General features: G+C 67.5%; 1 protein-coding gene across 3 annotated transcripts; it reads right to left on the bottom strand.

Moving 5' to 3' along the window:
• Positions 1-2,067: 2,067 nt before the first annotated feature.
• CAPG (capping actin protein, gelsolin like) lies at positions 2,068-7,413 on the bottom strand. Of its 3 annotated transcripts, none has more exons than XM_059831511.1 (9): positions 7,391-7,413; positions 7,147-7,319; positions 6,906-7,060; positions 5,439-5,606; positions 4,682-4,831; positions 4,492-4,584; positions 2,402-2,534; positions 2,226-2,314; positions 2,068-2,133 (listed from the first exon to the last, which is right to left on the bottom strand). In XM_059831511.1, the coding sequence occupies exons 1-9, from the start codon at positions 7,411-7,413 to the stop codon at positions 2,068-2,070; spliced, it is 1,050 nt and encodes a 349-aa protein (XP_059687494.1). The 3 variants fall into 3 exon arrangements, with proteins under 3 accessions (XP_059687494.1, XP_059687495.1, XP_059687496.1); XM_059831512.1 differs by having other exon boundaries at positions 4,718-4,831; XM_059831513.1 differs by lacking the exon at positions 4,492-4,584.
• Positions 7,414-11,787: the final 4,374 nt, after the last annotated feature.

Here is an 11,787-nt window from a genome sequence, read left to right as displayed (position 1 = left end):
AAGTTGCCTCTCCCCCCACGCTCCCTCTGACTCCGCGGCCTCAGAACCTGTGTGGCCACAACAGAGAAACCCACTTTTCCCCCATTTCGGCTCGCTGAAGAAGCTCACTGGATTGCTTTTAGCGTCTCGCAGGGTCTAACGCCACGTAGAGAGCCGAAACCTGGCTCCGCAGCGTTGCCACCACCACCCCGAGCACCCCACAGCTCGCCGCCGGGGGCTGCCACGAGCGTCCCTGTGTTTTTTTCCTCCCCGCTGTCCCCACCGGAGGGGTTTTCTCTGCCTTTCCCTCTCCCCAAACCACGCTGCGGGGGATCAGGTGTGAGCGAGCTCCCCTGCGGAGATCAAACACCAGAGAGACAAAGCCGGGTGGTTTGGGTTTATTTTTTTAGCAAAAACCTGTGAGCGTGGGATCCCTCCCCCACTCCCGTCACCCCCAAAATTCACTGTGAACAAGGAAGAGCCCAGCCCAGCTTCCACCTTCCCCCTTGTCGAGTTTCTTTCCGTGGTGTTGCTTTAGAAGTAGAAGGAGTTTGGAGATGCCGGGGGTTCTGGCTCACCCACCCCTCCCATGGGTGCTGGGGGACACGGTGGCTTCTCCGAGCCGGTCACCCCGGGGTCCCTTGGGCTCCTTCCCCTCCCGTGCCGTCCCCGTCCCTCCCGGCAACAATAAAAGGGCTTTTCTTTGGTGATGGATGCAGCAGGATCTGGCCGTGCGGTCCCAGGCAGGAATTGGGGTGAAATCCCAATGGCGATGGGGATGGCCCTGGGCATGTAGGGGCTTTAGGGGTGTTTTTGGGGGCACTGGGGGTTTGGGGACACTGAGGACATCAGGGGTGCAGGGACCGTGGAGATAGCGGGGCAGTGGGGACACGGGGGATGTGGACACGGAGGCTGCAGGGAGAGCGGGATGAGGGGACCTTGGGGCTGCGGGGAAACCAGGAATCTGGGGACATGAGGGCCTTGGGGACACTGGGGCTGTGGGGACAGTGGGGCTGTGGGGACACGGGACCGAGCGCTGGCAGCCCGGCAGGTGCCACGGGCCATCTCCCACCTCTCCCAGCCCTGTCAGGGCCGTGTGCTCACGCAAGGACCAGGGTTTCGCCGGCCACCTTGGCACCCATGGGTGCTGCCAGGCCCTGGGGACACCGTACAGCAGTGGGCATCACCCTGTGGGGCAGAGGCCTCGTGCACTTGTGGCACAGGTGGCCCCGCAGGGTGCCGTGTGGGGTGGCATCACGCCAGGGTGCCGGGGACATCTTTCTGCCGCAGCCCCTGCGCTGCCATAGCCCTGCGCTGTCTGCGTCCCCTCCTGTCCCCAGCCCTGCCCGCGTCCCCCCGCTCCCCAGGGCTGGCACCGCACCCAGAGCAGCGAGACGCAGGACTCGGCACCGTCCCTTTATTCACCAGGGCCTGGGCACAGGGTGGGGGAGACGCGTGGGCACGGCGTGGTGTGGGCACGGAGGCAGAGCGGGCACAGGGTGGGCGAGGAGAAGATGGGGCACGGAGGTGGCACAGCGTGGGCACGGGGGTGGCGGCGTGGGCATGAGCGGAAAGGTGGTGCGGGCGTGACGATGGCAGAGGTGTGGCAGCAGTGAGGGTGGGGAGACAGTGTTGGCGCAGTTACTGTGGGCATGGCACGGGCTCAGGGATGGGAGTGACCTGGGCTTGAGGTGGGCAAAGACCTGGAGGTGGCACAGATGGGGGATGGCACAGGGATGGGGATGGCACAGGGGTGGGGCTGAGGTTGGTATGGACGTGGGCACGGCGAAGGGGTGGGAATGAAACGGGCATGGGGTGGGCAAAGGCACAGGGATGGCCTGGGCACAGGGGTGGTACGGGGTTGGCACGGGCTTGGGGATGGCACGGGGATGTGAATGATGTGGGCATGGGGGATGGCACGCGATGGGGATGGCACGCGGATGAGAATGACATGGGGAGGGGACGGGCACGGGGCTGGGGATGGCACAGGCACGGGGACAGCTGGGCAGGGTGCAGGCATGGGCAGGGAGCTGGCACAGCCGGCACAAGCCTGGTGACGCCCTGGGCCGGGTGCTGGCACCCGCTCCCTCACTTCCAGCTGCTGAAGAACTGCTTGAAGAGGGGCGTCTCGCGGCCCTGGGGCAGGATTTCCACCTGCCAGGACAGGAACAGCGAGGGGACGGGGACCGGGACGGGGTGACATCGCCCATGCCAGCCCCTGGGCACCCCTCCCTGCCTGCACCCACCTGTGTCCGGGGCGAGTGGCCCATGCGGGCGATGACCTCCTCGGCCACTTTCAGGGCCGCCTGGCGCTCCTGCTCGTTGGCCTTGCGCCCTGTGGACGGGGATGTCAGAGCCACGCTGGGGGTGGCCCCTGTCCCCACGTGTGTCCCCCCCTGTCCCCGTCCCCATGCCCGGGCACCTTTCCAGACGTAGACCTTCCCGCCGGCGCCGTTGTCCAGCACGAAGCAGTCGTCGGAGCAGAGCAGGCTCTGGCTGAAGGGGCTGCTCGCGGCCACCTGGCTCAGGTCCATGCGCCCTGTTACATCCGACACCTGCCCGAGGCCGGGATGTCACCACGGGGCCACCCTGGGGACCCTTGGCCATGTCAAGTGGCCCACACAGCCACCGCAGCATTCCCCATCTGTGCCCTGCCCCAGAGTCACCACGGTGTCCCCTGGCTGTGCTGAGTCCCACATCTGCCCCCCAGGGCCACCGCGGTGTCCCCTGGCCGTGCTGAGTCCCCCATCTGTCCCCCAGGGCCACCACAGTGTCCCCTGGCCCTGCAGAGTCCCCCATCTGCCCCCCAGGGCCACCACGGTGTCCCCTGGCCGTACTGAGTACCACATCTGCCCCCCAGGGCCACCACAGTGTCCCCTGGCCGTGCTGAGTCCCCCATCTGCCCCCCAGGGCCACCACGGTGTCCCCTGGCCGTGCTGAGTCCCCCATCTGCCCCCCAGGGCCACCACGGTGTCCCCTGGCCGTGCTGAGTCCCACATCTGCCCCCCAGGGCCACCACGGTGTCCCCTGGCCGTGCTGAGTCCCACATCTGCCCCCCAGGGCCACCACGGTGTCCCCTGGCTGTGCTGAGTCCCACATCTGCCCCCCAGGGCCACCACAGTGTCCCCTGGCCCTGCAGAGTCCCCCATCTGCCCCCCAGGGCCACCACGGTGTCCCCTGGCCATGCTGAGCCCCACATCTGCCCCCCAGGGCCACCATGGTGTCCCCTGGCCGTGCTGAGTACCACATCTGCCCCCCAGGGACACCACAGTGTCCCCTGGCCCTGCAGAGTCCCCCCATCTGCCCCCCAGGGCCACCACGGTGTCCCCTGGCCGTGCTGAGTCCCACATCTGCCCCCCAGGGCCACCACAGTGTCCCCTGGCCATGCTGAGTCCCCCCATCTGTCCCTCAGGGCCACCACGGTGTCCCCTGGCCATGCTGAGCCCCACATCTGCCCCCCAGGGCCACCACGGTGTCCCCTGGCCATGCTGAGCCCCACATCTGCCCCCCAGGGCCACCATGGTGTCTCCTGGCCGTGCTGAGTCCCACATCTGCCCCCCAGGGCCACCACGGTGTCCCCTGGCCGTGCTGAGTCCCCCATCTGCCCCCCAGGGCCACCACGGTGTCCCCTGGCCATGCTGAGCCCCACATCTGCCCCCCAGGGCCACCACGGTGTCCCCTGGCCGTGCTGAGTCCCACATCTGCCCCCCAGGGCCACCACAGTGTCCCCTGGCCGTGCTGAGTCCCCCATCCGCCCCCCAGGGCCACCACGGTGTCCCCTGGCCATGCTGAGCCCCACATCTGCCCCCCAGGGCCACCACAGTGTCCCCTGGCCCTGCAGAGTCCCCCCTCTGCCCCCCAGGGCCACCACGGTGTCCCCTGGCCATGCTGAGCCCCACATCTGCCCCCCAGGGCCACCACGGTGTCCCCTGGCCGTGCTGAGTACCACATATGCCCCCCAGGCCACCACGGTGTCCCCTGGCCATGCTGAGTCCCCCATCTGCCCCCCAGGGCCACCACGGTGTCCCCTGGCCGTGCTGAGCCCCACATCTGCCCCCCAGGGCCACCATGGTGTCCCCTGGCCGTGCTGAGTCCCACATCTGTCCCCCAGGGCCACCACGGTGTCCCCTGGCCGTGCTGAGTCCCCCATCTGCCCCCCAGGGCCACCACGGTGTCCCCTGGCCGTGCTGAGCCCCACATCTGCCCCCCAGGGCCACCATGGTGTCCCCTGGCCGTGCTGAGTCCCACATCTGTCCCCCAGGGCCACCACGGTGTCCCCTGGCCGTGCTGAGTCCCCCATCTGCCCCCCAGGGCCACCACGGTGTCCCCTGGCTATGCCCAACTCCATCTGTCTCTCCTAGGACCACCACACTGTCCCCAGCCATGCTCAGCTCCATGTCCCCCCCCGGGGGTCCCCCAGCCATGCCCGGCCCCAAGGCCACCAGGACCACCATGGTGACACTCAGCTATGCCCAGCCCTGGGGCCACCGTGGTGTCCCGCAGTGGCCTTGCCTTGTAGAGGACGGCTGCCCCCGCATTTCTCTGATCGGCCATGACGTCCTCCTCGGGGGTACCCTCCTGCAAGGTGGGCTTGGGGCCCAGCACCTGCCGGGTGAAGAGACAGGGGGTGTGACAGGGCCACCCCCAGGGGACACTCGGGTCCCCCTCTCCTCCCAGCGGGGACGTCGGGGCCCTGGCGCACCTGGAGCATCTCAGGTGGTTCCTCGCCGTCCGCCACGATCTCCAGGCGAGCCTTGCCGCCCCGCTCGCCGTCCCGGATGGCCGCGGCCAGCTCCTGCGCCCTGCTGCGCTCCAGCACGTTGCACCTGGCCCCGCACCAGACAAAGAGGGTCTGGGGACAGGGAGAGGGACAGGGAGAGGGACAGCGGTGATGGAGCCATCCCGTGGTGGTCCCAACCCACCTTGCCCAGGTTGAGGATGAAGCAGTCGCAGGGGTTGAAGCTGGCCCCGGGGAGATGCTCCGACGGGCAACTGGACACCCCAACAGACGGACACCCAGACGGACAGACAGGCGCCCAGCTGGATGAATGGCTACCCCAATGGACGGAGGGACACCCAGATGGACAGACAGATACCCCTATGGACAGGGGGATGCCCCAACTGATTGACGGACACCCCAAGAGACAGACATACAGAAGGACGGACAGACACCCCTATGGATAGACAGATGACCAAGTGGATGGCGACACCTGGAAGGACAGACAAACAACCCAGCAGGCTGATACTCCGAACAGACAGACATCCCAGCAGATAGACACCCAGAAAACCAGGCAGACCCCCCCCTACAGATGGATGGACGCTTTGACAGACAGATGGACACCCCAAAAAAATGGCCACCCAGAAGGACACGTTGCGCTTCACCCCATACCAGGCAAGAAGGCTCTGGGGGACAGGGAGAGGGACAGTGGGGACAGGGCCACCCCGCGGCCCCTGCCCACCTCGCCCAGGTCGAGGATGAAGCAGTCGCCGGTGTTGAAGCTGGCCCAGCTCGGATCCCGCTCGCTCGCCCGGATGTTCTTCTTGCCCTTCACCTGGTAGAGTTTGCGTACGGGGCCGGCGCCGGCGCCGGGGTGGGTGGGCTTGAACGCCGAGTCCACGCCGCCCTCCTGCCGGCACGGGGGTGCTGAGTGCTTGGCGAGGTGCCCAGCACCCAACGGGGACGCTGAGTGCTTGGTGGGGTGCCCGGCACCCAACGGGGACGCTGAGTGCTCAGTGAGGGTGCCCGGCACCCAACGGGGACGCTGAGTGCTTGGTGGGGTGCCCAGCACCCAACGGGGACGCTGAGTGCTCAGTGAGGGTGCCCGGCACCCAACGGGGATGCTGAGTGCTTGGTGGGGTGCCCGGCACCCAACGGGGATGCTGAGTGCTCAGTGAGGGTGCCCGGCACCCAACGGGGACGCTGAGTGCTTGGTGGGGTGCCCGGCACCCAACGGGGATGCTGAGTGCTCAGTGAGGGTGCCCGGCACCCAACGGGGACGCTGAGTGCTCAGTGAGGGTGCCCGGCACCCAACGGGGACGCTGAGTGCTTGGTGGGGTGCCCAGCACCCAACGGGGACGCTGAGTGCTCAGTGAGGGTGCCCGGCACCCAACGGGGATGCTGAGTGCTTGGTGGGGTGCCCGGCACCCAACGGGGATGCTGAGTGCTCAGTGAGGGTGCCCGGCACCCAACAGGGATGCTGAGTGCTTGGTGGGGTGCCCGGCACCCAACGGGGACGCTGAGTGCTCAGTGAGGGTGCCCAGCACCCAACGGGGATGCTGAGTGCTTGGTGGGGTGCCCAGCACCCAACGGGGATGCTGAGTGCTCAGTGAGGGTGCCCGGCACCCAACGGGGATGACAAGCACCCAGCATGGATACTGAGCACCCAGAGGTGATGCTGAGCACCCACCAGGGAGGCGGAGCACCCAGCAGAGATACTGAGCACCTGGAGGGGATGCTGAGCACATGGTAGAGGTGTTAAGCACCCACCAAGGATGCTCAGCACCCATCAGGGAAACTGAGCACCCAGAGGGGATGCTGAGAACCCACAGGGGATGCAGAGCACCCACCAGGAAGGCTGAGCACCTACTAGGAATGCCCAGCACCCAGAGGGGACCCCACACACCCAGTGGGGAACAAACAGGGTGGTGGGGATGCTGAGCACCCAGTGGGGATGCTGAGAGCTTGGTGGGGATGCTGAGCACCCAGTGGGGATGCTGAGAGCTTGGTGGGGATGCTGAGCACCCAGTGGGGATGCTGAGAGCTTGGTGGGGATGCTGAGCACCCAGTGGGGATGCTGAGAGCTTGGTGGGGATGCTGAGCACCCAGTGGGGATGCTGAGCACCCATCCAGGATGCTGAGAGCCTGGTTGGGATGCTGAGGGCTGGGAGCACCCCGAGCACCCGTCAGGGATGCCCAGCACCTGTACCTGGTAGGTGACGCCGCGGGGGAAGTACTCCATGAAGACGTCGGACTCGTTGCCCTGCACCTCGCGGTGCGTCACGGGGCGCTCACCCAGGAGCGCGTTCAGCTGGGTGGAGAGGAGGGCGCAGGCACCCTGCTCGTCCCGCGAGGAATCCCGGCCTGTGACGGCAGCCAGCGCTGAGCCCCCCCGGTCCCACCACACCCCCCCGTACCCCCACCCACCCACCCACGTCCCCGGGGCTCACCCATCCAGAGGTGGAGGTGGGCTCGCTCATCCGGCCCGTTGTGCAGCACCAGGTAGGCGTCCCCCGAGAAGAAGACGCCCCACGTCGCCTTGGGGACCTCCACCGGCCGCAGCTTCTCCACCCGCCAGATGTGCAGCCCCGGGTGGGTGGCGGAGGGGCCGAAGGGGGAACCGCTGCGGGACGAGGGGTGGTGTGAGCTGGGGGGGGGACTGGGGAGGGGAGGGAGGAGGGGAGAGGGTGGTACCTTTTGGGGAGCGCGGTGTACATGGCGCCGGGGAGGTGGTGAGGGGTGGGGTGGTGGAGCAGGTGGGTGGAGGGACCTGCGGATGGAGGGGTACCATGAGATGGGCAGCACAAGAGGTGGAGAGCCAGGAGGTCAAGGACACCCCGCCGGGGAGATGGGTGGCCCGATGGACAGACGGACACCGAGAAGGACAGACGCACGCCCCAACAGACACCCAGAAAGACAGATGGACACCCTGACACGTAGATAGACGCCCCGATGGACAGATCAACACCCAGAAGGAAGGACAGACATCCCAACAGACACCCAGAAGGACTGATGGACACCCTGACACATAGATAGACGCCGAGATGGACAGATCAACACCCAGAAGGAAGGACAGACACCCAGAAGGACAGATGGACACCCTGACACGTAGATAGATGCCCCGACGGACAGATAGACACCCAGAAGGAAGGACAGACATCCCAACAGACACCCAGAAGGACAAGTGGACACCCCAATGGATAGATCAACAGCCAGAAGGAAGGACAGACACCCAGAAGGACAGATGGACACCCTGACAGGTAGATAGATGTCCCGATGGACAGATGGACACCCAGAAGGAAGGACAGACATCCCAACAGACACCCAGAAGGACAGATGGACACCCTGACACATAGATAGACGCCGAGATGGACAGATCAACACCCAGAAGGAAGGACAGACATCCCAACGGACACCCAGAAGGACTGATGGACACCCTGACACGTAGATAGATGCCGAGATGGACAGATAAACACCCGGAAGGAAGGACAGACACCCAGAAGGACAGATGGACACCCTGACACGTAGATAGATGCCGAGATGGACAGATAGACACCCGGAAGGAAGGACAGACACCCAGAAGGACAGATGGACACCCTAGCAGGTAGATAGACGCCCCAATGGACAGTTGGACACCCAGGAGGATGGACAGACACCCCTACGTACAGCTGGACGCCCGTGTGGATAGGTGGATACCCCCACGGACAGACGGACACCCCAATAAACAGACACCCAGGCAGACAGACAGACAGACAGCCCGATGGCCAGATATACCCGGACGTACAGCTGGACACTCAGAAGGACAGACAGATGCCCCAGCAGACAGACAGACACCCCAGTGGGTGAGAAGCCCCCAGGACAGACAGATGGACACCCCCAGAGGCACACACCCCACGATGGACAGATTGACACCCCACTAGACAAACAGACAGCTGGCTGGACAGACGGACACCCCGAAGGACACCCGGATGGACAGACAAGACACCCCGACAGACACACCCCACCCCGACGGACACACAACGACACAGACAGACAGCCGGACACCCCGACGGACAGCCGGACGCCCTGAGGGACAGACGGACGCCCCGAGGGACAGACGGACACCCCGACAGCCGGACAGCCCCTCACTCAGGCAGATAGCAGTGGGCCGCGGCAGGACAGACGGACGCCCCACCAGCCACGGGACACCCGGAAGGCGGCGGCCGTGACTCAGGCGGCAGGAAAGGGTGGGGATGGAGTGGGGGGGGGACGGGCGTGGCCCCGCGTGGGCCCCCCCGGGGGGGCACATGGCCTCGAGTGGGGCCCCTCACACTAGGGATGGGGGGGGGGCACCGAGCCCTGGGACCTCCACTCTGCTGGGACCCCCACCCCACCCCATAGGGCTCCCCATCCCCTCTGGGACCCCCCCCCCCACCCCACGGGGCTCCCCATCCCCTCTGGGACCCCCCCCCCCACCCCATGGGGCTCCCCAGCCCCTCTGGGACCCCACCCCCACCCCACAGGGCTCCCCATCCCCTCTGGGACCCCCCCCCCCCCAGCCCACGGGGACTCCCCATCCCCTCTGGGACCCCCCCCCCCCCCACCCCCACGGGGCTCCCCATCCCCTCTGGGACCCCACCCCCACCCCACGGGGCTCCCCATCCCCTCTGGGACCCCCCCCCCACCCCCCCCCGGCCCCCCCAAACCCTCCTGCCCCCCCCCCCACTGCTGCCCCCCCCCCCCCCCCCCCACCTTGCTGGGACCACCACACCCTCATGGGACCTCTCCACTCTGTTGAGACCCCCCCCCCACCTTCACGGGACCCCCCCCCCCCCCCCCCACTGCTGGGACCCCACCCTCCTGGACACCCCCCCCCCCCACCACTGGGACCCCCACCCCACCACTATCCCCACCCTCCTGGGACCCTCCTACACTCCTGGGACCCCCCCCCCACCCCAGCGGACCCCTCCCACCCTCATGGGACCCCCTCCACCCTGATGAGACCCTGCCCCACCCCACTGGGACCCACTGTCACCCAGGGCCACCCATGGGCCACCCCCCCCACCCCGGGGGGGGGGTCCCAGTGCTCTGCCCTGCCAGGGGCTGGGGCAGGTCTTGGGGGGGGGGGGGCTGTACTGGGAGGGCTATACAGGGGGGCTGCACTGGGGAGGGTATACTGGGAGCTATACTGGGGAGGTTGTTCTGGGAGGGGGTTGTACTGGGATGCTGTACTGGGAAGGAAGGGGGGACTGGGAGGGGGCTGCACTGGGAGGGCACTGTACTGGGGGCTGTACTGGGGGAGCGGTAATGGGTGGGGGAGGCTGTACTGGGAGCTGCACTGGGGCGGAGGGGGCATTACTGGGGGCTGCAGCGGAGGCTTACTGGGAGCTGTACTGGGAGGAACTGGGAGGCGCAGGGCTGGCCCCCCCCAGCTCCCCACAGGCCTCAGCCGCAGCATTGCTGGGAAGTGACTCACGGCCAAGGGGGGGGCCATGTGTGTGACGAGTGCGGGCGGCCTGAGCCCGCCACGTGGCCCCACCGGCTACCGCATGGCCCGGGGAGCCTGCGGGACCGGGGAGGGTGGGGGGCACCCACTGCACCCCCTTAGCGCTTCGGGTGACACCCAGGGGGGGCTGGAGGGGGCCGCACACCCCATTCTGCTCCCCCTTTCCCAGGAATGGGGTGGGCGGGGGGGGCGTCACGCGTGTGCAGTGCGTGTGCGCTGCGTCCCACGCGCAGCGCATGGTCCGTGTGCGTGGTACCTCCTCGCCTGCAGCGCGTCCTGCGTGGTCCGTGTGCAGTGCGTGTGCAGGGAGCCGGTGGGCAGTCCCGCACGCGTGTGCAGGGTCTCATGTGCGGTGCGTCTGCGGCGCGCGACCCGTGCGCAGCGCGTGTGCGGCGTGTCAGCCCGCTGCTCTGTGCGATGGTGGGGCTCCCGTGTGTTGTGCGTGCAGTGTCACGCGTGCAGTGTGTGTGTAAGGCGTGCGCGTGTGCACACGTGGTGTCTGTGTGTCCGTACCCGGCTACCGTGCGTGCGCGTGGGCTCTGCGTGCCCACGGCCGCGCGCCCGCGCAGTGCTGGCGTACAGGGTGCAGCGCCTCCGCGTGCAACGCCCGCAGTGGCTGTGCGAAGGGCCGCAGCACGTGCACGCGCGGTGCGGTGCGCATGGTGTCAGTGCTGCCGCTGCAGGCGCAGTGCCAGTGCCCCTTCCAGTGCGGTGTTGGTGCCAAGCCAGGGCACTGCACGTGGTGCCGCTGCCCGCGTGGTGCCAGCGTTGGTGCCCGTGCAGTGCTGATGCGGTTGCATGGTGCTGGTGCAGTGCCAGTGCCGGTGCAGTGCTGGTTCCCAACCAGTGCCATGCCAGCTCCTGCGCTGTGCCAGTGCCCCCGCAGTGCCAGTGCCCGCAGGGTGCTGGAGCCAATGCAGTGCTGGTCCCAGTGCAGTGCTGGCCCTACGCAGTGCCAGTGCGGTGCTGGTCCCCGTGCAGTGCCAGGTCCTGCGCAGTGACAGTCCCCCCTGCAATCCAGATCCCAGCCAGTGCCAGTGCGGCGCTGGTCCCCAACCGGTGTGGGGCCCTGGGCAGTGCCAGTCCCCTCGCAGTGCGGGTCCCAACCCGTGCCAGTGCAGTGCCAGGCTCGTGCAGTGCCTGTCCTGTGCAGTGCTGGTTCAGTGTGGGTTCCCTCTGCAGTGCCCGTGCAGTGCAGTCCCAAGCAGTGCCAGAGCAATGCCAGTCCCGTGCAGTGCCGGTGCCGGGGCAGCGCGGGTTTGCAGGCAGTCCCGCAGCTGGTGCAGTGCCAGTGCACTCCTGGTGCCATGCAGTGTTGGTGCTGTCCCGGTTCCACATGCTGCTGGTGCCGATGCAGTGCCAGTCCCTGTGCAGTGCTGGTGCAGTGCCAGTCCCCGTGCAGCCCCACACCTGGTGCAGTGCCAGTGCCGTGCCAGTGCCAGTGCAGTGCCAGTCCCCGCGCAGTAAAGGTGCAGTGCCAGTGCCGGCACAGTGCCAGTCCCCGTGCAGTGCCAGTCCCTGTGCAGTCCCACACCCGGTGCAGTGCCAGTGCCGGTGCTGGTGCGGTGCCAGTGCAGTGGCAGTCCCCATGCAGTGCCAGTGCCGG

Source organism: Gavia stellata, chromosome 31 (assembly GCF_030936135.1).
Source record: "Gavia stellata isolate bGavSte3 chromosome 31, bGavSte3.hap2, whole genome shotgun sequence".
NCBI classification, from domain to species: domain Eukaryota; kingdom Metazoa; phylum Chordata; class Aves; order Gaviiformes; family Gaviidae; genus Gavia; species Gavia stellata.
This window is presented reverse-complemented; position numbering and strand designations above follow the sequence as displayed.

What these genes read in the sequence shown, in the direction of transcription:
- CAPG (XM_059831511.1), bottom strand. Translation starts at nt 7,413, where the DNA reads ATGTACACCGCGCTCCCCAAAAG. An exon ending in TACACCGCGCTCCCCAAAAG is followed by an intron (nt 7,320 to 7,390) that starts GTACCACCCTCT and finishes CTCGTCCCGCAG; the next exon opens with CGGTTCCCCCTTCGGCCCCT. An exon ending in GCCACTCGCCCCGGACACAG is followed by an intron (nt 2,134 to 2,225) that starts GTGGGTGCAGGC and finishes CTGTCCTGGCAG; the next exon opens with GTGGAAATCCTGCCCCAGGG.